The sequence below is a fragment of the Thamnophis elegans genome, chromosome 2, assembly GCF_009769535.1.
Source record: "Thamnophis elegans isolate rThaEle1 chromosome 2, rThaEle1.pri, whole genome shotgun sequence".
Taxonomy (NCBI): domain Eukaryota; kingdom Metazoa; phylum Chordata; class Lepidosauria; order Squamata; family Colubridae; genus Thamnophis; species Thamnophis elegans.
In genome coordinates, this window is record NC_045542.1 from 112,424,582 (window position 1) to 112,451,728 (window position 27,147).

General features: G+C 35.2%; 1 protein-coding gene across 2 annotated transcripts; it reads right to left on the reverse strand.

Annotated features, from left to right (window-relative positions):
* Nucleotides 1–384: 384 nt before the first annotated feature.
* DCP1A (decapping mRNA 1A) lies at nucleotides 385–27,147 on the reverse strand. Of its 2 annotated transcripts, XM_032209885.1 has the most exons (10): nucleotides 26,975–27,147; nucleotides 23,879–23,919; nucleotides 23,309–23,436; nucleotides 17,782–17,848; nucleotides 13,868–13,991; nucleotides 11,660–11,770; nucleotides 9,611–10,363; nucleotides 8,880–8,945; nucleotides 7,993–8,208; nucleotides 385–2,728 (listed from the first exon to the last, which is right to left on the reverse strand). In XM_032209885.1, the coding sequence occupies exons 1-10, from the start codon at nucleotides 27,107–27,109 to the stop codon at nucleotides 2,648–2,650; spliced, it is 1,722 nt and encodes a 573-aa protein (XP_032065776.1). In that variant the 5' UTR covers nucleotides 27,110–27,147; the 3' UTR covers nucleotides 385–2,647. The 2 variants fall into 2 exon arrangements, with proteins under 2 accessions (XP_032065776.1, XP_032065777.1); XM_032209886.1 differs by lacking the exon at nucleotides 11,660–11,770.

Consider the following 27,147-nt stretch of genomic DNA (forward strand, 5'->3'; position numbering starts at 1 on the left):
ACAACAATCAGATCTTCAATAAGCTGCATATTTGAAAGCCACTTTAGACAAATAAACTTTTTTAGAAGTTGCATATAGGCAGTGTAAAAATACATGCTTAGATAGTGTATATTCATTTTAGAATCTAGTCTAAAATATGAGCTACTTTCAAGAGCTATTTTGACAGGAGAAAAATTAAAATCAATAGCCTAAATTGGTTATTTAAGCATTTGTTATTGGTGCATGCAGAGAACAATAAGAGAGATTATAAAGTAAAACCTTTACTAAAAATTTAGATAATCAGGCTAAAGCTGTCCAGTGATTTCACATTTTGTAAACATCTGTGATTTTACTCTGCAGTTTAGTTTGTCAAAGCAATTCTTAAAAAGCATTTCATTTTGTCACAGGACCACAAGCAATAAGAGCACTAGTGTGATAACAGTGAATGCTGCCAATAGTGCTTTGTACTACCCAGTACATCCCTCTTCTACCTTAAGCTACGTATTGCAATGTTAATGGGCGTAGCGGTCTCAGTATCAATGAAAAATGTTAAAAATCACTAAGCTTTCAAACTACCTTCTAATGAAGGACATTCTCTGGAGAATAGCGGCTTATTTTGTGATCCTTATATATTGAGAATATAAGAAGAATTGAGAATTGCCACGAACTAACTTTTGCACTGCTTGTCAACACAAAAGAGTAAAAAAGAATAAAAAAGTTTTATTGGAGCAAACATACCAAAGATATATCTTTGCTGTTTAATGCAATATTCCCTTTCTCATTAATTCTTGGAGACTGAGGAACTTAACAATACATTCAATGTCAAGGAAACCTTTTCTCTATATATTTAATATAATACTTGCATTCACTGTTATTATACTTCATATGTTTCATCACTGCAAATCTCACATTTATGGCTGAGTTTTTTTTCCTACAATAATTTATGACTGTATTTCTTTCTTGTCCATAAACAAAACACGGTAGCAAAATTCAGTTTTAATAGTCTGACAATAGCCTGTAATCATACATGGAAGAATGCTGCACTAAGCTAATTTGTTGTTGGTATACGTACATGGGTATGCTACAACAAATCCAGTGTACAAGCAGAGAGCTCTCTGGTTTTCTATAAAAAGTCTACGAAGCCCGAAAAGATACTTTTGAGTTTCACTATTAAAGCCTGTCAAATATGTGTCACTATACACATATTTCCCTGAATTTTGTACATATAACCAATATAAAATACTATGTTATTAGAAACACTTTCAAAGGCTGAAGAGGTTCTTTCAGAAGGCAGTTTGCTAAACATAAAAACTTCTACCTAAAATCTAAGTATACATATTGATTAGTTAAAAAAAAATAACACACTGTTTATATCAAAAACACTGATTTGTGATGGAGTCACAATAATCAAAACTTCATTGATGAATTAGAAATAACAACTGGATAATGATGCCATCTTCATTGTCACACTGACAGTGACCAGTAAGATTTACTCCAGAACTTTGTTACAGATTCTCTTGAAACAATGGGCATATATAGTAGGCTATTATTTTTTTGCCAGCCCTCTTTTTCAATAGCTTCACAGAAATGTACCATAATATACAGAGCGAAGACTATGCTCCTCCATTTCAACCATGCTTTGAAAAATAAGCAATGCAACTTGAATGGCTAAACTGACTACAAAATTACATTTCACAATATAAAACAAAGACATAATTTTAAAAATGCTAATTTTTACATTGCTATTGCTTGAGTAAATTGGGTATATGTTATCACTTAAGTATTGCTAGCTACTGTAACATGCTAGAATGAAATAAATAGAAATCACAAAAGACCAATAGCAGCATATAAAACAGAGATCAGATTTTGACTTATTTTGGGAAGAAGTTTGATCTTTACAGCAGTATATAATGCAAGTTTAGGGAGAGTTTTTAATACTATTCCAAACAGTAACTGAACAACAGCTTATCTAGAAACACTTCAACCTTTCTATAGGAAAATCTATACCAAAACTGGCATTTGACCTGGATAGGGAGGCAAATGATATTCCACTGAAATAATTTTTTAAAATGTTTTTTAAAAATATATATATCTGACAAAACACACTGAACTTATTGTTCAAGGGAAATCATATCTCATATATTCCTAGTAAAAGTGAATGTGTATTCTGCATACAGAAGAGCCAATTTGTGGTTGATATAACCCAGAAGTCATCCTGTTGCTATGTTAAAGCTAAAAGCAGAAATATTATACTGCATGTCCATTCCTTCGAAAGCCTTAGACTTAACTCTTCCATGGCTCCTTAAATTTGAAGCTGATTTCACAACTGTTGATGTTCTAAATTTAGTTATCCTGAACAGTCAGGGTGCATATGGTAAAGAATTATATCAAATATTTTACACTGCTTAAAACAATAAGAAAAATGTGCCATTAAACGTAAGACCATATTTCCAACACAGAAATAAAATCCTGCTGGTAACTGGTCACAGTTAAACCACACCATTTCTTAGAACATTATTTATACAATATTTCTAAGGAACAGTATTCCCTGGAGGCTTAGAAAGACTTCAGGTACTCAAAAAAATGTCTTTAAAATATAAGAGTTGTACAGAAGAGGCATAATGTTTCTGAAGCAGATAGGTGATCAGTAGGATTCAATTCATTGCAGTTATAGCTTGATGCTATCCGTATCCTTGGTCAAGACTTGTAAATAGACTTCATGTAGAGTATTAAGAAAATTTGCATCGTTCTGAGAGAAAAAAAAGAATATAATCAGGCCAATGAAATAAATACTTCATAACATCATTTCTAAATAAATACATATTTGAATTGGACGCTCCGGGAAACACATTTAATGAACAAACTGAAGAATTCAGATGGTCAAAGAAGAAAGAAACAAGAACAAAGCTTTTACCAGGAACAATACATAGCAATGCTGTCAAGACTAGATTTTGAGAGTCAAATGAGCAGCACAAATTCAGCACAGATAGATTACATGTTTTGAAATCATACATTAAATCATTTTGAATTGTATCAGTGTTACACTAGTCATGAATGTATAAGAAGTGCTGATATTTGACTAGAATTTAGACAATAGTTTGTACAAATAAACAAAATCTAATGGATGAAATTAGCATGAATTATGGAAGAACATGCAGAATATTAAATTTAATACATTTGCAGCAATAAAAGATTTGCCCATCAGAATAATTTATTTGTTCAATATATCTTTTCTTCCCAGTCGCAGTATGATCAATTTAACATTATATAAATGTATAATGTTGTATATTGATGGCTGTGTATATTACAAAATATAGTAGAATGAATGTTTGTTTGTGTGTGTGTGTGTGTGTGTGTGCTTCTTTCTGTTATGTTTCTACTATTAAATAGTGTTAGAAAGTGATAATCTCCCCCCCTTAAAATTTTTATATTTATGATAAGCAGCGTTTACAGAGAACATGAATGGGGAAAGGGGAAAAGGGTCTATGCAAGGGGTAATAATAAGTATTCAAAACATGGTGCAATTTCATTTGGATTGGTAAATTTTCTAAGATGATGGTTGAATAAGAAATATCAAAAAAGGAACACAGTTAATTAGGATTCCTGAATCAATATTGCCTAATCAGTGATTATCTAAAGTAATGCATAATTGTTTTCCGTATCTTTGCACTGATCAGAAGACTATCTTAGATTAAAATCAAGCTTTAGTTCCAATTTTATATCATAAGTCATCATCCCAAATTATATTCAATTAATATTTTGCAAAATTTAAAGAAATCTGAATTCTGTTAATCCTTCCCAAAATGAAGAATTTATACTCTCTATATAACCAATAATTAAAACAATTTAATTTATAAATATTGGATATTAAGATTTTAGCAAATATTCTGGACCGCAGATTACTGTTTGTATACTGATTATGGTGCATTCATACAGGGTGACTTTTTAAAGACTATCGGTATTTTGACAGTATTATTAACCCAATAATCTTTAGATGTTTTGTAATTGAACACTGAATTCTGTTATATCCACCCAGTGAAACCATCTATTCATTTTAGTATTTTTTTCTATACCCTATTTTTGCTGCATTGTAATTAAGCTACAACAATTAACATTTCCTCAATTATTCATATTCATAATTAGCCCTTGGAAATAATGGTTCCACCACAAAACCGCGGACGACAAAATCGCGGTCGACGAAAGCGCGTATGTGACGTCATCACAGCGCGACGAAAAAGATCGAAAAATGTAAAAATAAAGCGAAAACCCTAACCCTAACCCTAACCCTAACCCCCCCTCAAACCTAACCCTAAACCTAACCCTTAACCTAAACCTAACCCTAAATCTAACCCTTAACCTAACGAAAAACCTAACGCTAACCCTTAACCTAACGCTAAACATAACGCTAACGCTCTAAACCTAACCCTAACCCTTAACCTAACCCTAACCCTAACCCTTAACCTAACGCTTACCTTTATGTGAATCGGCTTGCTGTAATGTAATTTTTATTTCAATTTTTCAATCTTTTTCGTCGCGTTGTGATGACGTCACATACGCGATTTCGTCGACCGCGCTTTTGTGGAACGCGGTTTTGACGGGTCACGGGAAATAATAACCTTGCGCATTCTAGATTGACAGTTCTAAGCCCAAACAGAACATTTCTTTTTTCTTTTTGCATGGAACTTGATTGTAAAAAAGAGTAGGGTTTTGATGAACAAAAAAAGCACACAACACGTAAGACAAGCAGTCTAAATCTCAATTAATGCAATGCAAAATATGTCAAAACAATGGACAGGAATCTGAAAAAAATGACTTTACTTTTATTACAATGTAAAATTGCTGACAGTTCAGCCTGTGTTCAGAAAATGTTTCTCCCTTCAAAGTCAGCAAGATTTTTGTTTTAACAGTGGTCCTGAAGAAAAAAAGAAACAGCAGGCTATGCACAAAACAAAGTACTGACAGCAAAATTATTATATGAGTTAATATGGAATATTTCAATGTTATTATTATGGTACTATATTTCAGTGAATTGCTATATATATATATATATATATATACACAATGTTTTTCAATATCAGTATAAAAAAAGAACAAAAATGTATTAATATAGCACTAAACATTGGTATCTTGATTGATGACGAAGAGGAAAATACAATTTTGGATCATCTGGTCCATTCCAGTTAGGTTCAAGCTGGGCATGTGACCAAAACAGCAGGGGTTACATTTACAGATGAATTTTAGTGGGAATGGGATGGCTACAGTGCATACATCCTTGTTCTCTCCTTGATCTTTCAGTAGCTTTCTATACTATGGTATAGAAAGCTACTATACTAGATTAACTCTGGTGCTTAAAAGTTCCAAAGGTGCTTTTTCAAGAGACAACTGGACTTTTTTGTTTTTCTTTGGATACGTTTTGCTTCTCATCCAAGAAGCTTCTTCAGGTCTGACTGGATGGTGGGGAATGGAAGGATTTATATTCTTTGTGAACAGCTGGTCTGCAGTTCCAAGAAGGATCTACACCCATGACCCTGAGGACATAGCTAAACCTCCAAGTGGCCTCTAAAAGAATGCAAACGACCAGCTGTCTGCAAGAAATATAAAACTTTCCATTCCCCACCACCCGATCAGAGCTGAAGAAGCATCTTGGATGAGAAGCGAAAATCTTTGAAGAAAAAACAAGAAAGTCCAGTTGCCTCTTAAAAATGCACCTTTGGGACAACCATGATCTGGATGACTGAGAATCTCCATAGACAACTGTCACTTAGTAATTGAAGCCAGCATTATTATGGTTCTCCTCCTTCCTTTAAAGTCAATTCCAGTTGGTGTTGATGGGGAGGAAAAATCTACCCCACAAGCCCTCTTGTGTAGGGTGCCTCAGGATTTGACTTTCTCCTCACTCCTGTTTAGCATTTATTGAAGCTATTGGAATAGACCTATTTGCCGAGGCAATTTTGAATAATTCACTAAAATTAAATCTGAGAAATATTCAAATGATTTCATATATGTTGGTTAAATGCATATTCCATTGCTTTGAAAAAGATAAAATGTTTTAGATACAAAATACAACAATTTGTTTCAAACCACTTGGTTCTGAAATCAGAGAGAACAGATATTTAAATCATTAGGGATGTCCAAATCTGAAAAGAAAGCACTGCTAAACAGATTGGGAGGCAGTGACTATACTGCCTTCAAATTTAATTTGTATGGAAACAAAAAAATGCCAAAAAATACAGAACATTAACATAAATAATTAAGGACATATCATTTTACATATAACAAAATCAAGGATTTTACTGCCTTGTACAACATTCCAAAAGGCAAAATACAATACGGCTTAACTTTTTGCCTTGTCTCATAATCAGTAAAATCAAATTCAGAATCAAAAAAGATGAACAGATAACAACTTATTTACCGGTATATTTACCTCAGAATTTAATTCAGTGGTTCTTGTCATTACAAGAAAGCAAGATATATTTATCAGAACTAAGTTGTCATTAGCTACGAGGCATGAAAAGAATATATTATTTCTATAATTGTAGGCACTGTGCATTTTATTATTGTTTACTAGAGAACAGAAACTACAGTGGTTAACTATTACAGGCAAAAATGCTGCCTAGGTATGAGCTAGCAAGAATCATATAGACTGTATTTTTTGGAGTATAAGACGCACCAAGGTTTTGAAGAGGCAATTTTTTTCAGAAAGTAGGTAGGTAGATAGAGGGATAGAGAGAGAAGTACAGTAGGTAGGTATGGAGAGAGAGGGTAGGTAGGTGTCTGTGTGTGTGTGTGTGTGTGTGTATGTGTGTGTGTGATTTTTACAACCCCCTCGTATGCCCAAATATGGGAGGAAGATCACTACTTCCATTCTCTGTCCTTCGGCTCGTCACAAGAGACCATCCAGACAGAAACCCAATATTTTTACTGTTGCCTTTTTGTTATTTATCAGCACAAACATAACATCTATCTATCTATCTATCTATCTATCTATCTATCTATCTATCTATCGATAGATGATAGATAGAGATAGATAGATAGATAGATAGATAGATATAGATAGATAGATAGATAGATAGATAGATATAGTAGGTAGGGAGGGAGAGAGAGAGTAGGTAGGTAGGTAGGTGGATAGAGAGAGAGAGAAAAATACAGTATATAGGTAGGTAGGGAGAGAGAGAGAGTAGGTAGGTAGTTAGATGTTTCCAGGTGTATTTATCCATGTGCTGGAGAAGGAAATAGCAGACAACCTGCAGCACCTAAGACTTGTTTCTGCTGCCACAGCACTGGGTCAATGTAATTCTCATCAGTTAAAGAGCTTTCCAAAAGGGGAAAAAAAGTTTTTGCACTTTGCAAACCTCCCCAAAACAGCCCATTTTTTGCGAACATGGGCCCGTTTTTATCAAATAAAAGGCATGAATTGCCTTGGGGGGACTTGCAGAATGCTCCGGGAGGAGGGGGGAATGAGCAAAAAATGGCCCATTTTTTGTAAAAACTGGTCTGTTTTTTGTCAAAAAAAAATGCATGCATAGCCTTATGGAGGCTTATAGAGTGCTGCTGGGAGGGCAAAAAATGGCTCATTTTTTGGTCATTTTGAATCTGGGTCATGAGTATCTTCCAGGTAGGTTTGTTGGAGCCTGAAATGGTGGCTAAGTATTAGGATGTATAGCAAGGACTACCTGTACTGAAAATAATCTTATTTATTTTTCAGTTTGAAGCTTATATTTTAAAATAATTTGCACGGGGTGCATGAATATTGCAATATTGCTGCAATACTGATATTAAGAAACAATTAGCATTATGCTTAAGCCACTCAAGAGTCACTCTGAAAATAAATTGAATAATAAATAAAATATGACTGCTTCCAAAAGCAAGTAATTTTCCCTGCTTTATGGACTTCCAATATTCAACATCTCTGGGAGTCAAGGGGAACCAGCTCCTTCTACTTCTTTTTATGGAAGCAGCTCCATCAACAATGGGTTCTATGTAATGCTTATTATCTCAAGATAGTGATTGTACCTTTATTAGATGTATCAAAGTTTGCTGAAGTTGAGATCTGCTGAGTACCGCTGAAGGTAATGCCTGAACATCTGTACCAAGTGTAACAGGAGAAGGTAAGCCAACTTTGTTTTCAATTTCAGAGGATTTCATAGTGGACTGTTGAAACACACTAGGTGAAAGGAGGACAGAAGGTGCAATTGTAGTTGCAGTGGTAGCAAACTGTGTAGAAGCAACCTAAAAAAAAACAATTTTGAGAATCCTTATTTATTGTTTCAAAGAACACTGTATAAATCCAGTCCTCATAATGTTAAGTCCATTACTTCCATTATTATCATAACAGAAAGAGGTTGCAGAGATTCCCAATTAAAATGAAAAATGTCAAGTGAAAGTACATAACAAAAATTATATATATCAAAGTTAAAAGAATCTCTTTGAGGACATAATTAAATGACTTGAAATTATGCAAGGTTCTTATATATACTGACACTTTAGTTGAAAGACTATTACGTTGCAATTCATAATATGGATGTATTATATTTTATTGAGTTTATTACAAATAGATTCAATCTTACAAATAAAAGATACTAGTATATGCTCAGACAACAATAGAAAGCATTAAGAAAAATATATGAATATAGTTAGCTGCAATAATTTTATGAGATGTATTCAAAGAGCATTTTTTGAGTCTAGCAAGATATGAAACTCTCTCCAAGAAAAGTGTATTAATATTACAACAGAATATATTAAAGTTGTAACAATATTTGTTCTTTAGAACAGCAAAACACAACCTGACAAATAAGTTTGTTTTGCATATTCAGCTTCAATTGATTAGTTAATTAAGAGAGGTTGAAGAGCGAAGTTTTTCCGTGAAGACAATGTTACAATGCCTGGTTTTTAATATGTACCTGGTTTGCTTTTGACAACACTTTAGGATTTTGAAATGTTTCAGGCTCCTTATTTTGCTGTGAAACCTAAAAATTTTAAACGAAAATAAAATATTTTACGGTATGTACAATTTCTTTCTTGCAGATATAGTACTATTCTGAAATAGCCAATCTCACCATACAGACACACACATACACACACTAATTTATTTATCCAAGTAATCAACACTGATTTTGTTGTATTACATACATACATACATACATACATACATACATACATACATACATACATACATAGATTTTTTACAACCCCCGGTATGCCCAAATATGGGAGGAAGATCACTACTTCCATTCTCTGTCCTTCGGCTCGTCACAAGAGACCATCCAGGCAGAAACCCAATATTTTTACTGTTGCCTTTTTGTTACATTTTCGCTGATAACGGATAGGAGCCTGTGGCCTAATGGCTAAGATGTCTGCCTAGTATGTAATATAGCCCAGGTTCAAATCCCAGTAAGGGTATGGCTAGCTGATGAGAGCTAAATAGCTTGAAATAGATCTATAGTAGTCTCCCTTTATTTATTTATCAGCACAAATACAACAAAACACACACACACACCAAAGATATGTAGCGTTGTATCTCAAATGGCATTTCCAGACTCAAGAAAGACCATAGCATAATGACACGGGAGCCATTTTCAGTAATGACTTACAAATGACTTCACAAGAAGTTTTTTCACCTACAAATACCCACCTGATAGGGATGAATGACTTTACCAGTCGAAGCCTGTTGCTTCATGTGGGATTCCTTGAAACAATCTGGTGTTGCCAGTTGGCTAATAGCAGAAGAAGCATTTGGTGCTACTGGGGGTTTAATAAGAGATTGCTGCATTTGGTCATGTTGTGGTGTCAACCTGAGTTTTTGAAGAAGATCCACACTGGGAAGTGATGTGTTTGAAGCATCTCCTGTATTTGGCAAAGTCATTGATCCTAGGAATTGGTTTTGACCAGAACTTACATTTTGTGTACCGTGGTTTATATCACACAATGGCTGATTCACAAGTGAAGGTATTTGCTTGGTAGTCTGCTGCATGACTTGTGTTACATTATTGTTTGCATTGATATTCTGCAGCACAGGACGACAAGGTGCTTCTGTTGCCAAAGTCGAATTAAGGATAGGACTTAAATGCACGTTATAGTTTGAAACTTTATTTACTTCAGTTTGTAAAACTGAAGGCGATGAAGTTAGTACAGACGGTACACATTCCTGTGATAATAAAGTCAAAGAGTTATTTCTGAGGCTTGGAGCATCCAGCTTCCCCAGAGGCTGATGGATCACTGTTGATTGTTCAAATGAAAAGGGCAAAAGCAAATTGTGTTCTCTGCATGAGGTATCAGTTTTCTCTATCCTCTCTGGATTGGACATGGGAGCTGCGGAGTTTTCCTTTGGTAATGAAGTTCCAAATAATTCTTCCACTGTTAGATGTTTAGGGACGGACTGACATGACTAGGAAAAAAGTGTACAAGTTTAGCTTAATATAGAATGTACACACTTCTTTCCTTGCATACAAATGAATGCCAAAGTGCTACTTAAAAAACAAAAAGATTGCTACAAAGCCATCTACTGCAGCAAAAGTATTACTGTATTCAAATGAAGCACATTTCCCTAATATCAACAATAATGAACAATTCTTATATCCTAGTCTTGTCTCTCGTTCAATCAATCTCACACACAAATATGTACACATATACTATACCCACAAATATATATGTAATCCATTAAAGGGAAACAATTATAACATGTATAGTAACAGATAAATCTATTTATCAAAAACTCATCACTACAAAAAGAATGAAATATACAAATATACAGGCAATCCTCGACTTATGTCCACTTGTTCAGTGACTGAAGTTACAACCCCTGTAGCATGCCCAGGCACGTGAACACAATTCAAGCTATTTACAAACACAGAAATGCTTCAACTCGCCCCTACCTGTCTATCTCTCCACCCCCTCCGATCTATGCCCGTTTGGGTTTCCTGCACAACAGTACTTGATAGAAGCAGCACTGGGCTGGGGCGGAAGGAGTCTCAGGCAGCTATTATCATCCCAGGTCTCAACTTCAGACCCAGTGCTACTGCTGCCATTACTAAAAAATGCTGCGTCAAGCCCTATACTGCAACCAGCTATCCCAGCATCACTGCCGAAACCCCCAGTTGCCTCCAATGCCCACCCTCCACAGGCTCCGCCTGACTTTCTCCATCTTCCTCCTATTGCTGCCAAAGCATATTTAGTCTGACCCACCACTTGGACAGGTTAGGTTCCAAACGGATCCCTGATGTACACATTTGGAAAGAAATAAGGTAGTCCTTATGACCAGTATTGAACCCAAACTTTCTATTGCTAATAAAAAACTATTTACTAAGTGAATTTTGCCACATTTTAGGTTGTTGTTAAGTGAATCAATGCAGTTGTTAAAGTTAGTACTATAGTTAAATGAATCTGCCTTTGCCATTGACTTTATTTGTAAGAAGGTTGCAAAACGGGATCACATGACCCTATGAAACCACAACTGTCATGAATATGAGTCAGTTGCTAAGTGTCCGAATTTGGATCACATGACCATGGAGATGCTGCAACGGTCATAAGTGTAAAAAATGGTCATAAATCACTTTTTTCAGTGCAATTGTAGCTTCGAACAGTCACTAAATGAATTCGAGGACTACCTGTACTTCCATTCCATTTAAAATAGCATTTTATAAGGATAAAAAGGCAGATCTCATAGGTTCTGATTTTAACATACATGATCTTGGACTTGTAACACTGGTGTTTCATATTCAGATGCCTCTGTATTTTCAGTCTGCGTAAGATTTCCACTTTCTTGTGTCCCTGAAATGAAGTCACTTTTCTGATTCTAAAAGAATAAAATAAATGTTATTTTAAATTAAAGTTTGGACTGAATGAAATAATTACGATTTATGTAATACCTTTAGGAGAGTTCAATAAGCTTTCTCCCTTGGATTGTGTTCATGTGGCCATGGGTTCACTGCAAGAGTCATTGTGTGATAACCATTTGTAACTCACTTTTTTTAGCATTATTGTAATTTAATATGGTTGCTAAACAAATAGTCATAAATTGAACATTATCTGTATATAGACACAATTTCAAGACTCATCCATTTTTCCCTTCTTACCTCTTTTTTAATAACAATCTTGCCTCATGACCAATGGTCCTGCCATTATGGATTCTGGATGTTATTTACCCAATTGTTAACTGTTGTTAGAGGCCCATAACTCTTTGATAGAATTCACATATCACACACTTTGTTTAACCATGCTATGATGAATAAATGTGCTACCTGGCTTCACATAACTTGCTCATACAAAATATAAATTATGTTGTTATATTATGATGATGTGACAAATAAATCTCTATGTTTCCCAAGTGTTTAATGAAAGCTTTTATGCAAATATTCAAATAGTAAAATTAAATTAAAAAATAATAATTCCAATCACAGGATTACTCTAAAGTTAAAAAAGAAGTTTCCCAAAAACATGCTGACTGCAAAACCATTATAAAATTACCCCAGCAAGTGCCGAATGTGTTTTCATATATTAGGCAAACATATTAATAATATTAAAATAAATAAATGAGTTAGTTTTGTGACTGAAATCATCTATAAACTTAATAGATATATTTCAGAAGAAATGAACTGATTATAGAGAAAAAACTTCATTTTCTACATCACTTTATGAAGCTAGCCTAAATATAAAAAGTGACTAACAAATGTAAGGAAGTAAAACCAATTACACTGGTCAAGTTTAACAGCAAATGGGATGGTACTGTATCATTTCCATTTTTATAAACTACCTGTTTAACACACAAAGTTCACCATTAAATGAGGATTATAGATTGGATATTTCTGGTCTATGGGTTTTTGGACTGGCAAGTTGCCATGCATTGTTAGAACCTAAGTAATTGTAGTTCTGTGCTGCATGTGCAGTGTTAGAAAAGGCTTACGGAAATGTAGATGTAAATGTAGAAAGCTTTTTATTATTGTGATGAACAAGATGTTACAAAAGGATTTAAATCAGTTACTGAATATGCATTTTACCATAAACAATAGAGATCTGTAAACAAAACAAACTTTCACAGCGTGGAATACTAATAGCAATTAGTAGGGACCAGGAACTTGCAATTGAGACCAGAATTGCCATTTGCTAGGGATGTGGTCAGAAAGCATGACATCACAGGACACTCTTTAGCAATAACACAGGCAGTTCCACTTGTTATTATAACCCAAGATGCATTGGCTCATTAAGTGGGAAGCTGAGGAAATTCCAGGTAAGGAGTGCAGGAATGCTACAGTGAATAGGTAAAGCTCTGGGAGGACTGGCGCAGGCCATACCCAAGTCATGGGTGGAGATGCCCAGTGCGGTGTGAATTCAGAAAGGCCGGGGTATGATGCCTGGGGTGCATGTGTGCAATTCCAGGGAGACTATTGAAAGAGGGCATGGGGATGTGCATGCATGAGTGCAATCAAAGTTTGATTGCAATCAAAGGGTGACTTTGGGAAAAAGTCACAGAGTGTGTTCCTGTCTGTATGCAGGGAGAATGAAAGACGGCATGGGGGGGATTAGAGGGAAATTGTAGATATGTGCGACCATCTTTGCCGACTTCTCATAGATGTTACTTGGAAGAAGCTGGTACAGGTCACAAATTGGTTGTCCTTGTTGTTGCAAGACACTGCAATTGGTCGTAAATGCAAACTGGATGCCATGCAACCAAATTTTGCTCACATGACTGCGAGGATAGCGCTGGAACTTTGAATACTGATTATAAGTAGTTCAGTAGCAATGCAACTTCAAACAGTTACTGAATGAATGGTCAAAATTTGAGGACCCTTTTAAGCATATTTGTAGGTAATTATTTTGTTTTTAAATACATAAAATCCTAAAATCAGAATTAATCAGGTCTTAAAATGATAGATAACATGCACAATTTTCTTACCCGTTCATATTCAACCTTTGCTTTACTAAGCAACTCTAGGATATCTGTGCAACCATTAACCCGACTGACATGTTTTCTATCCTGAAATTGTTGCTGTGATCTCTGAGTTTCTTCCTGTACCACCCTATCACAAAAGAGAACAAAATATTACTTATATTTAGCTTATAAATATAAACTTATATTTAAAAACATATACCCTTCTTGGAAAAGCATGATTTTAATGAAAGGAAGAGAACACATAACATGCAATTAACAACCAACAAGATTAAAATGTAATAGGCAACAAAGATTAATCAGTATAAAGTGTACATTATTTATTCCTTTTTACACTGATCTTTACTATGCCCATTTTATTTTAATAAAAGGATTTACAAATTGAAATAAGCAAGCATTTGCTCTGACTAAGGTTTGCTGAATGAGCTAATAGTGCCTTAATTCACAATACTGGGCCAAACCACTGTACAATATGTAACTGGTTGTTTCATACATTGCATTAGAAACCTCATGTTTTCTCCACAATTTATTGAACACTTTCAAATAATTTGTGTTTACTACCTCCATTACAACTTAGCTGAATATATTATTGTTAACTTTACTTTAAATATCTATACACCAATTTGACATTTGCCAGAAATATAAAGAATGCTTTAGAATAAAATAAAAAGAAATGCAATGTTTAATCTTCAGTTTTCTCACTGATTTAGAACTTAAAATAAATTGGCTCAAACAACTTGAAATTAAGACAAAGCAGGTATTAGACTAGGACTAAGGAAACCCAGACTTAAGGCTACCCTCAATCATGGCTGATAATTTGGGCTCAACCCATTTCATAGAGATGTTGCTATGAGGATAAAATGAAGTGAAGGTCCCAGGTAAACTGAAATGGGGGAAAGACAGGATATAGATCAAACTAGTATGACATACAGTAATGGAGCAGATATTTATTTTTCAAAGAAAAAATGGGACAGATTATAGTCTTAAAAATAAAGCCAGGTAAGGATGCTATGAATCATTTTGGATGCATTTGAAATGATGAGAATATGTAATAATATTAAAATAATATTGAACAAAAAAAATTAATATTTTGCATTCTCACAAAATGGCTGCCATAGCAGAGAGCTAGCCTATTACTGTTATGATGAGGATATTTTCTCTAATATCAATGATTAACTATATTATAGTATATCAATATATCTTTGCCTTTTTTGGAGAGTGGGCAAAGCAAATAAAGTACCAGGCTGCATTTTCTAAGGATGTCTGTGTACTTAAGAGAAATTATTTAAATAAAGGTAACACTAAACATGGGAATACTATGTTTGTAAAACCCACATTTGCTATTTCTAGTCTAAAACAAAATCTGAATACATTTATCTTCTGAAACATAGCCTACATTAGCTATAATGTGGATTATTTAACATATTTTGTAATATAGTTGCTAAACTGCATCAGGGAGTACAAATGGACCTTAAGATGCAAAAAGCTTGTAATTCATACCAAATTTAAAATACTTTTAATTTGGATTATGTCATTACATAAATACATTTTAGATTCATATGCCACTATATCATTGCATGTATTATATATCATCAAAATTAGTACAGTATCTCCAACACTGAAAGTATAATTAAGAATCTGAAGCACAGTCAAGGAAATCATATGTGTATTTTTACCAATTCCTCACACCAAATCTACCAATACTAGTAAGGTTGTTATGAAATTTTTATACTGTCATATTCAATTTCAAAAGGAAAAACTTATGAAAAACAACCCAAAAGAGAAAACCAAGTGGATTAACTTTCTCCATTGCAAACCTAAAATAAAAACTCAGGTACAGTATACAGTGCAAAGGTAACATGCTACCCAAAATGTCACCAGCATTGCTAACAAGAATAAATGAAGTTATTAAGAAAAAGTTAAAGTTACATTCAGAAACAAACATTTCTTAAAATACAGATAAAATTACAAAGACCCTTAATGTGCTGCTTTATGTGGACCCTAAGAGTTGATATTGACCTGATGGCACATAATCAACTGCAGGGCAGTTCAGTATCATTGGTAGAAAGCAATTAAATTGACATACAGAAAAGCAAACCCTTCTGGAGAAAAATCAATATGGCTTCTGTAATAAGTCCAACCTCACTAACCTTTTAGACATCTCTGAAAATCTCAATAAACATAGTAATGACTCCAATCAGGTGACTTGTTTTCAAAAGGCTTTGGCAAATTCTTTCACCAAAAACTTACAGGCATATTCTTTTCTAGTTAAAGACAGTGTAGGAATAAATTGACAGTTCTCAAAATGGAAGAAAGCATATACGGATTTATATTGGGTTTTAGGTTCTTTATAAATTTCTGGGCTTGGTGATGAACATAACACCAAACTATTTAGAATGATAAAAATACAAAAGGCAGCAAAACCTTTTAAATGATCTTATTAAATCGAGCAAACATTAAAATGATGAACTGTTTAATGTAATAAATAAATACAAGATGGTCTTATAACCCACTGAGAATCATTTTGGATTGTAGGGGGGCATATTAAATGGAATATGCTGGGTAAGAATTTCAGCTCATAGTGTCTTTATAAAAATAAATTGTGATAGATAGCTTGATAAAATATTTGAGGTTATTTTGAAAAAGGCCAACTCCATCTTGGATATAAAGGATAAATCTAAAATACAATAGCAGATAACATAGTGAGTGAGTTAGAAATAGTGACCAAATATCCAGGCATATATAACTAAAAGCTTAAATTATTTACATTACCAGCAAGGAAAATGTCAACTGGAATGAGCTACTATATTAAATCTAATAACAATAAAAACTTAGCAATGCTTGATTAAGCACACACAGATCAATTCGTTATTTTACTATACACTTATTGTAAAAGTTGTTAGGATGAGGAAAACTGAAAGAGATAGTTGTTTAAATTTATTTATGTTAAAATTGAACAGTTTTCTCTCAACAGAGGGGGAGGGATATGGCACCACACCATTCATCCCATCTCAGCACCACTCTACAGTATCATCATTTACAATGCAGCCCAGTCCCAATGGGGTTCTGTCCTTCTTTGCATTCTTATTCAGGTGACCCTGAGGACACAGATTAGCGTCTAGGTTGTTTCAACAACCCCTCAGAATGTTAAGGACTGGCTGACTGCAGAGAGTATAAATTCCTTCTTTTTCCCAACTGTTAGTTGGAACTGAAGAAGTTTTTTGAATGAGAACTGAAACGTCTTTAAGAAATATCAGAAAGTCCAATTGCCTTTAAAATAGAAACACCTTTGGAGCAACCATGACCTGAGTGAATGATAACCTCCATGGACAGTTGTTTAAATGCTTTTTGATCAAAAAGAAATATGTATTTCTTAAGAAATATTTAGGTTACATAGTTTTTTTTAAAAAAAAATCACAAGATCTTTTATATGCTAAATGTCTGAATGTTTCCTGAGAATTCAGAGCCTCATGATAATGCAGGAAATAATGCATGCTTGTATCTGGCATTTTTAAGATCAAGATGTTTGAAGTTATAATTCATATACCACTCCATTTCCAGATACTATAAAAGTGTTACAGTACAATTATATTAAGATTAAATACATTAATATAATTATAAAGTCAATCAGTGCTACCACTCATTGTGATTTTAAATTATCTCCAGCAGACATAAAACCATACCTTGATTCCAAATGTGGGATACAGAATTACAATTTGAATATCTGTTCCAAACATTGTCACAATCTATTTTTATCATAAAGTATCATATTAAGTCATAATGCACCTTTAGAAGGTAGGTGAGAAGAAAAAAAAATCACGCAAAAATAAATTTTGCAGTGAGATGCTATGAAGCTAAAAATAACCTAAGCATGCTTATTCATTCTTTCAAGTTATATATTTTTTAAAAATGGTACTTACTTAGACATGAGTTTTGCTATTCGATGACAGTCATTCTTATCATAAAACCAGATACTGTAAATTAACACTGGAAGATATTTTTAAAAAGTGGTTATTTTTTAAAGAAATATTACAGAGGATATGTGAATAAAAATGTAAAGCAGCAGCAGAATGAATAGATTGCAATTTACTTAAAATCATTATGCAAAACTAAGTACTGCTACTATGTAGTTTGCAATGTTAAGAATCAATACTATAACATAATGCAGGTAGTGCTTGCTTAACAACTAAAATTGGGACCGGCAACTCCATCACCATGTGCTGCATTCACTAAGTGAAAAGTCATGTGACTATGACAAACTAATAACATCACTTCCCATTTGGTCCTTAAAGGAACCACCATGGTCATTAAGCAAAACATCAAATGACGGCAGCTTAAATTTTACTTCCGTGTTCTCTATTAATTCTGCTTGTTGCAGGCCAATTGCAAAGCACCCAAATGGCAATAATATGACTGCAGGATGCTGCAATTAGTTGTAAATGTGAGGTCTGATTGCATAGCTTGTTTTTTTTTTACATCATTGTAATTTTGAATATTGCTAAAAGAGCAGTTGGTAAGCAAGCACTATCTGTACCATAATACAGGATTAATATTTATATAACATTAATTACAAGCTAGAGTTGTATAAAACATTTCAAGCTCAAATTATTCAATTCCACTTTTGTTGTTTGATACAGGTTATTCAAACTTTCCCAGAAGAGTTCTGATGCTTGTTTGGTGTCAGACATGGAATAATTAGAAAAGGGAAATTATTAATTTAAATTTAAAAAGATTAAAAACTGTTAATAAAAACAACTTTATATCATTCTAGCCCAATAAGGGCCACACTATGGCATAGACATTTCTGACCAGAGTTCTTTGTGCATGTCAGTCCCAGGGGGCATTGCAAAAGATGGATAGTTGTTTGAATAGTGCCACATTAGCAGTAAATACTCTTGTCCTCTGGGAGAAACCCCTATTATTCCATGTGGCCTTTTGTTCTAACCAAACCAGTGTGCAATCTATTTAAACATCTCCCATTATGAAGATGTTTAATTTCTAACACTATTTTGAAAATTCCTGAAGTATTTTAAGTTCAAGGCAGATCATTATGAGCAAAAAAGATGCTTATAGAAAGGCAGAACAGTGCTGCAATACTTCTGGTAAAGCTGTTTTTAAACTCAGACTGGAGTATTTCAAATGCAAAATGGTTTACATTCAAAATGCTTACACACCACTTTTAACAATTATTACAACCAATTATTACATCTTTTTCCGCTTGCCAATTTGGAGCTAATTCAGATCATTTGGGGTATGATGCTTAATCTGATGTCTTGTAATTCCTGTGATGTGAAAAAGCAATACATATTCAAGTGCAACAACAACTAACACCTTAGACTATCTCTTTCTAGGACTGTAGAAATAATGGTCTACAAAGGGTCTACAAAGATGAAAATGTGTTGGTAAATCCACCACCTGGAAGAGATACAACTTCAATATATGAAGCCACCTATTCAAGGACACTTAATAGAAGAGCTCATTTGGCTCAACTCTTAAGAAGACTAGGACTATGTGGTTTGACTAATCCAACTTCAATCAGAAGCTGAATAAAGGCTAATCTGGAATTTATAGAATCCCCGTGAATTTCAGTATGATTCTGCTGACCAATGGCCTGAGCAGACAATAAAGAAAAACCCTTTGGTCTGATTTTGGCCACCAGAACCATAATATTTTTGCTCTCTTACTAATATCTTTTTATGAAACAGAAATAAATGTTCTGACTGGAAGGCAAAGATATCACAATATGGAACCCTAAGTTCTCCAGATGGCATTTTAAGCATTTGATGATGAAGAATAATTAATTTAGAGGTATAAGCATGATGAAATAAAACATACAGTGTGTCTAAAGTGGATATCAAAGCCAAGAGCTAATGGGTTTGTCCTAAGCATAGCTATCAAAGAAAGGAGAGAGATAAATACTTTGCAATAGATTGCAGTGACGGCTGCTGACACATTAGTTCAGTGCATCACACAACTGTACATATTTGACTGCTCTCAATTTAAATTCCATTATACAAATCCTAATGCAATTCCATCGTTTCTGTCTACAGAAATAGCAAAACAGTTCCCCTCCTTATCTTGGCTGAAAATGCTTAAGATAACTACCAATTCATTCATCTTCTGCAATGAAACACACGGTGTCCTACCAACATTGCCAATCTCCTGATAACTTTATTGCCTTTTTTTTTCTGTGAGCAGACTGGCCCACATTAAAAATGAAATTCTGTTGCCTGTTCTCAAGTGAACACCAATGCATTAAACCCTTTACCTCCTTGTGGTAAGCACTTTCTCTGTCACCACCTGAGTGACTCTTATTTCTCTTCCTGAACCTACTTTGATATTTTTAATGACGGAAACAGCATTGCTCTGCTCAAAAGAAGTAAGGTGTTGTCAGAACATTTTGAGTATAGTCACATAGGACAAACTATTTGCTGCTGCATTTCAACTGGACAAAAGCAATGGGAAATCCAGCAAAAAAGAAAGAGAAAACAATAATATGTAAACCTCATTTCTGATTTAAAGATTCATACCATATCCATCCTTTTAACATCATGGAGATTTGGTCTTTACCTCCAGATAGAAACATCAGATATAAACAAAAAGGTATAAAGGAAACTGATATGGAAACATGCTTCTTAGTGACTTTTAAGAGTGAGTTAAAAATATTTTGATTTTTTTAAAAAAAGAAATCAAGCCTCTGCAATTTTTCCTTAGATTCTCATACAATGTTTTCTTAATATCACTTATCAAAGAACACTTAAACCAAATCCTTTATGAAGGCAGCAGGGCATAGTATCAAGTGAGTAGTCAAAAGTGGGCCGAAGAGCCAGGGCTGTCCAAAGACGTCTCCCTGGTCACATGACCGGCATGACTAAACGCCGAAGGTGCATGGAACACTGTTACCTTCCCACCAAAGTGGTCCCTATTTTTCTACTTGCTTTTTAAACATGCTTTTGAACTGCTAGGTTAGCAGAACCTGGGACAAGTAACGGAGCTCACTCTGTTACGTATTGCTACAGATTCGAACTGCCGACCTTTCTGATCAAAAAGTTCATCGTCTTAGCCACTGAGCCACCGCGTCCTTCTTAAATAAATACATATTAATCATATATTATTTAGCAATCATGTTTTAGTGTTTGCTTGCAAACATTTTATTGCTTGATGAGGTAACATCACTCACCAATACTGGCAGGGCAAGCCACTATATATATAAACAGGGAGCAAACTCTACATTCACAAGCACTGTTACCTAGTCAGATAATCAAATATCTGCAAGCAGACAGCCAAGCCAGACATTACCCAGCACTCAACAGTTCAATCCTAAGCTACATATAGTTCTTCTATTGGAATCATTACTGGAACTTCAGTGTCAATTTATGGTGATTTGCATTTCTTTAGCAAATTAAACAGAAATAAATCAACGTGAATGCAGGCTTTTAAAATAAAAGTGAGTTTTAAAGGCATTTTAGATAAACAAGCAGCAGAGCAATTATTCAGATATTTACTCAGAATCATGGCTTCTTGAAATACTACATAAATAGTGACTAATGAATTGACTAAAATAGCAATTCCAATTGAATCTTGAGAACACGCAATATGTTACTAAAAGAGGTTCTACCATATATGAAGTATGTGCTATTTACCTGCTGTATAACAATATTTTCAAATCAAATCCTTATTACAAACATAGACTAGAATAAGGATAATGGGGTACAAACAATTGGCAATTTAAAAAACACTAAAAGATTTAAAAGGTAGATACATCCAAGTCTAATTTTTAAAAAGTTTAAGTGTTTAAAAACTGTAAAAATCAAGAGCAAAATTTTTTAAAGGAGGGATAGAAACATTAAGCAGATGTAAGAAAGGGAACATAAAAGTTAGCATATGGCTAATTAAATCTGTCACATACAAGGTTAATTAAGGTTAGTTTATGGCACAGGTCATCTTCTGTCAGATTTTAAACACTGCTGTGCAGAACTTGGCAATATTATATGTCCAAGATGGCGAACCTATGGCACATGTGCTACAGGTGGCAGGTGGAGCCATTTGGTAGGGCATGCGAGGTGTTGCCCTGACAGTTCCAGCGCACATCCGCTGTGCTGGCCAGCTGACTTTGGCCTTCTTTTTTGGCCATTTTTCGCCCTCCAGAGGCTTCCCTGAGGGCGAAAAACAACCCAATGCACAAACCAGAAGTTCGGGAATGGACTTCCGGTTTGCCCGTAGGGCTGTTTTTCGCCTTCCAGAGGCTTCAGGGAAGCCTCCAGAAGGCTCCGGAGGGCCTCTGGGGAGGCGGGGGAGACAGAGAAAGCCTCTGGAGCTTGGGGAGGGTGAAAAATGGGTCCATCACACTCCAAAAGCAGGGGGAGGGCAGGGATCGCATACACATGCGCGCAGGGAGGTTGCGCACATAGCATTATGGGTGTGGGCATGCCCACGAATGACCCCCCTGCGCTCTCCCCACTTTTGGCACACAATGGAAAAAAGGTTAGCCATCACTGTTATATGTTGTAGCAGGGTTAGTATCTACAAGTAGCAGGGTGGCGTAGAATTGTCTTGTTCGCCCTAAGTATTTGTGCAGTAATAAAACTGCATACAGCTACCGTAATACAAATGTCTCTGTAATAGAGGCATTGGAGGAGTACAAAGTCTGTTGTTTCTATGTATCCAGAGTCACAGGGGCATTGTCTCTCTGGGTAGGGAATTTTCCTGTTGGCCTTCAAGAACAGCTGAGGGAAGGACATGACATTGAGCCAGAGTAAAGGCTTTCCCATTGTAATACTTTCAAAGCTCTTTAATTTTTCTTTGTATTTTCCTCAGCTCATTGCATCCATTCAACCCAAATTGAATGTTAACTTGTTTTCATTGTACGCCAGGCATGAACAAACCAGACCTACACATGTAAGTTCAAATTAGCTACTTTATTGTTCCATGTCTATTTCACAGGAATCTCCCCAGACTGGCAGTTTTTGCTTGGGAAAGACTAGAAAAGGCTCAAAGGCATTGGGAGAACTGGGGGGGGGGGGGAGGGGGATTACACCTTGCCCTCTTGTGTTAGACTAGTGATGAGTTCAGACTAATTCCAGCTTTAGTCCTCCTCCCCACTGGGACAGTCGCTCTCCAAGATCATGTCACACATAAACACTAAAATCCTGATTCAACATACCTTTTGGAAGAAAGGTGCTTCATAAACATAAATGTTTATTAAACATTAATGTTATTTGCATAAATTTGCATTACCATAATTACTGTAATTACATAGATTACATCAATTGCTTGGGCAGATTTCATACTTGGTAGCATTTGTGAAGTCAAACTTTGTGCAACTAAATCCAAAATCCTTTAAATAAAGGATGTTAAACTGAGATTTTACTGCACTTAAAACAGGAGAAATTTTCTAAACTTCTACAAGTGGCATTTCCTAAATAATATATTTAAGGGCATACTTACAGTTGGCATTTCTATAAAGAAGAAAAGGTTCATGAAGTTGAAACTCCAAGTCTTTGTTTACGGGCTCAACCAAGTTGTGCATGTTCAATCGATTTACAATCGTAAAACCATGGTAAGGTGAAGCAGACCTATTATTTCAAGGGAAACAAACTATGGATAATCTGATCTGCAAAAGCAGAAGAAAGTTTGATAGTAGCAGTGCTCTTAAAGTGCCATTGAAGAGTAAGTTGAAAAAGACAGAGAGCAAGATAATTAACAATACTCTGCATTAGCACAATTCTTGAGACTTTCTGCAAGAGACTATGGAGTGCTTTGTGCAAACAGAAGCACAGTTTCAAAGATACTATACCAAATTTTAAAAATACCTATTGCCAAACAGAACCACCATTCAGAGACACAGCATCTCTGGATTCATTTCAACACATTATACAAGCCATAGCACTGATTAAGAATAATGCAATATTGTTTAATTGCCCTAAGTAAATACAATATTATATCAGCAAGAGACAAATTTCACAGACTGTTCTATTATACTATTAATCCAATTATTCCTGAAAGTTATTTCATTACCTTTTATACACAAATAAGGTACCTTCTATGTCAGTCTTCTCCTATAACAAAGAGAAACAATAACAACAAATTAACTCAAGCAGGTCATTTGATACATTCCTAAATTTCATTAAATAAAAAATTATAACTATGGAATAATGAATGGGATTTATTTAATTCAACAGTAGAGGATAGAACTGTTATACCTGAGATCAAAGATTCACACTGATAATTCATTAATACCTTCACTAGAAATAATTTCAAAAATATTGACTGCATAATAGTAGAGTTGGAAAATACATCATTAAAAAGTTTGTAATTAGTCTTCAAATCATTGATATAATCATAGATTTTGTAATAATAAGACTTAAGAAAACTATATCATTTAATGGTCTAACAATTTCTTCAAGCATATTAGTAAAAGAAAGTGAGTTAATTTTTAATATTAATCATACCACCAATAACCACCAGAAGTTAATTATGTAACACATATTTTTCTTTTTTTCTATGTAAAGTCACCAGAAAATGCTAACACTGATGGATTACAAATGTAAAGAAGTTTCTATCACACAATGTTGTATCACAGAGCATTAAATTGTTATACTAAAATCTGAAACATGAAAAAGAATGTATACTCTCAATAGCAAGACTTCAGTTCATATGTGAGTGACCACATTATACAAGCAAAGCAAAGTTAATGGAGAAGCCAGATTCATTTAACAAATGTGTCACTAATTTAATAACCGCAGAGAATCACTTAACAACTGTGGCAAAGGTCATAAAATGGAACAAAATTCACTTAACAAATGTCTCACCTAGCAACAAAAATTTTAGGCTCAATTATCGTCGTAAGTTGAGGACTACCTGTATTATTTTTCAGAATGTGGTATATTTGAGCTCAATGTATTTTTTTTTTCAGCCTGTGCTTTTTAAATTTGCTTTCTCTAGTGTTTTAGTTTCTCTGTGCAAATTCAATGACTGTTTGCTTTATGCCATTGAGAATTCCTTTAGAGTAGAAATTATTCAAATTAGAAACAAAACAGTATAGTATTTTGGTGTGTCAGACACTTCTGATATTTCCCTCTATAGCTTTTAAATTGTTTGTAATTAGAAAGCTCTATAATGGCTGTCAAACTTGGTCTGGATGCGTCACGCACTGGCCATGCCCACGCCTGGCTTAGTGAAAGGGGGGGGGGGAATCTCAATATGTCACGTGGCGCTGAGAGTTTGACACCCCTGCTCTATATTATACTCTATTCCACATAAATATATTTAAAGTTTTTAAAAAGACTTCTTAGATTACCTCTATTTCTTTCTTTTTAAATTAAATTTGATTTTATTTTTATTTACCTCATAAGTTATCAGTTCATCTCCCTATAAAGGAATGGGAAACTACCACAAAACACAATTACAGAGAGAACATTAGGTCAACTGCTTCCCTGAAAAATAGGTGGTGGCAACAGTATTATCAAACTACTGTACTAAGTCAGGGAGAGTAGTGAGGAGGTAGATCCCAGGAGCTTTCTTAGAGAGGTTTATCAACTTTTCACCCTATACAGAACAATATCAGGTAGAACAGATTAAGAAGCCTATACCATATAGGCCAGGACTACTTTTATTGTAAAATAACAGAATCTTGCAAATCTTGATGTGTTTCTTCCAGCTTCTTCACTTTATCTTTGTGTGAACTAGGAAGGGTTCTAGAAAAATCTAGGATGTTTATTCAAATTAGCTTCTTGGAATGGGCTCAATCCCCACTTGTCTTAGTAGACAGAGGCTCTTCCTCCTGTTCTTCAAAGCAATTCCCTACACCCTCTACAGCTTTGCTACTACATGTTCAAAATATCCTCAACTATCTGAGGGAAAAGTCCTAAAGTTAGGCTAGTTAGGATTTATTAATGGAATAGTGTACATAAGATTCAATACCACAACCAGTTTTCATGCCCATCAAAGATTATTTTATTTCATGTTTGAATACAGCATTAACCAACATTTTAAAATTCCATACTTGCAAGAACTAATGCAATTTTTAATGCAAGAATAGGATTCCTGCTAGGGCAAGGAAGGAAAGAAAAAATGTAACACCCCCCCCCCCCCCCAAAATACAGTAAAGTTGTCAGGACTCATTTTACATTTGAGATATTTTTAATGTTTCTGTATACCATAAGCAGACAGAGTACATATCAGAATACATTTTTAGACACAATATTGCAGACAACTGTTCTTCAATTCTGAAAGATTTTCATATTTGCCATCCATACCGAATAATGTAGTGGTTGAATAATCCATAGGTTGAAATCCCAAAAGTGCTTTTTTTCAAGAGGCAACTGGACTTTTTTTTTTTTTTTTTGAAGACGTTTCGCTTCTCATCCAAGAAGTTTCTTCAGCTCTGACTGGATGGTAGAATCCTTCCACTCCCCATCAGTCAGAGCTGAAGAAGCTTCTTGGATGAGAAGATAAAGGTCTTCAAAGAAAAACCAGAAAGTCCAGTTGCCTCTTGAAAAAAAGCACTTCTGGGATTTCAACCTATGGATTATTCAACCTCTACATTATTCGGTATGGATGGCAAATATGAAAATCTTTAGGTCAACCATGCCCTGGACAACTACTGGTCAAAAAGTCCAGGAACAGCCATTTCGTTTACCTGCGAAACAGGCCAACTACATAAACCATCCCTTCTGAGGTAGACAAGACATGGATTGCGGTTAGTTGGTACCACCGCAGCTCAGCTTTATTCTCATTTTAATCCGTGGAGTAACTGAAAGGCAGCGGTGGCGGTTACGCAGGACCCACTCAAATTACCTGAGTGCTGAGCCCATCGTATTGCTAGGAAGGGGGGGGGGAGGAAACGACAAACGGCGACCAGTTGCCTCAAGAAAGTGGGTGTGTTTCGGAGCTCTTGAGAGGAGCAGCTCCGTTGCCGCAGGGATGGGGCTAGAAAGAGTCGCCCTCCTTCCCTTCCGCCAATCCAGCAAAAGACTCGCTCCGTCGAGGGAAGGCGAGAAAGCGGAGGCGCCCCACGAACCGCTAAGGCGACGCCGCGGGAAGCGGTGTGGAAAGCCCCGCATTCCTCAAGACCCTACTCCGCCCCGCTCGCCCTGGAGGGCACCCACTCACCCACTCGTTGGCCTTTGGACTGAAGCGATAAAGGGCCACCTGGCCGGTCACGTCGGCGATGCTGGTGATGTAGGGGTCGTGCTGCTTTAAGGCCGCCAGGCTCATCTCTTGCCCCGCTTTATTCAGAGACTCCATCTTGGATCCGGGATCTCGGCAACAGCGGAGAAAGGAAG

What these genes read in the sequence shown, in the direction of transcription:
- DCP1A (XM_032209885.1), bottom strand. Translation starts at nt 27,109, where the DNA reads ATGGAGTCTCTGAATAAAGCGGGGCAAGAGATGAGCCTGGCGGCCTTA. An exon ending in CAAAGGTTGAATATGAACGG is followed by an intron (nt 11,771 to 13,867) that starts GTAAGAAAATTG and finishes TTATTCTTTTAG; the next exon opens with AATCAGAAAAGTGACTTCAT. An exon ending in CTTTGATACATCTAATAAAG is followed by an intron (nt 2,729 to 7,992) that starts GTACAATCACTA and finishes TTTTTCTCTCAG; the next exon opens with AACGATGCAAATTTTCTTAA.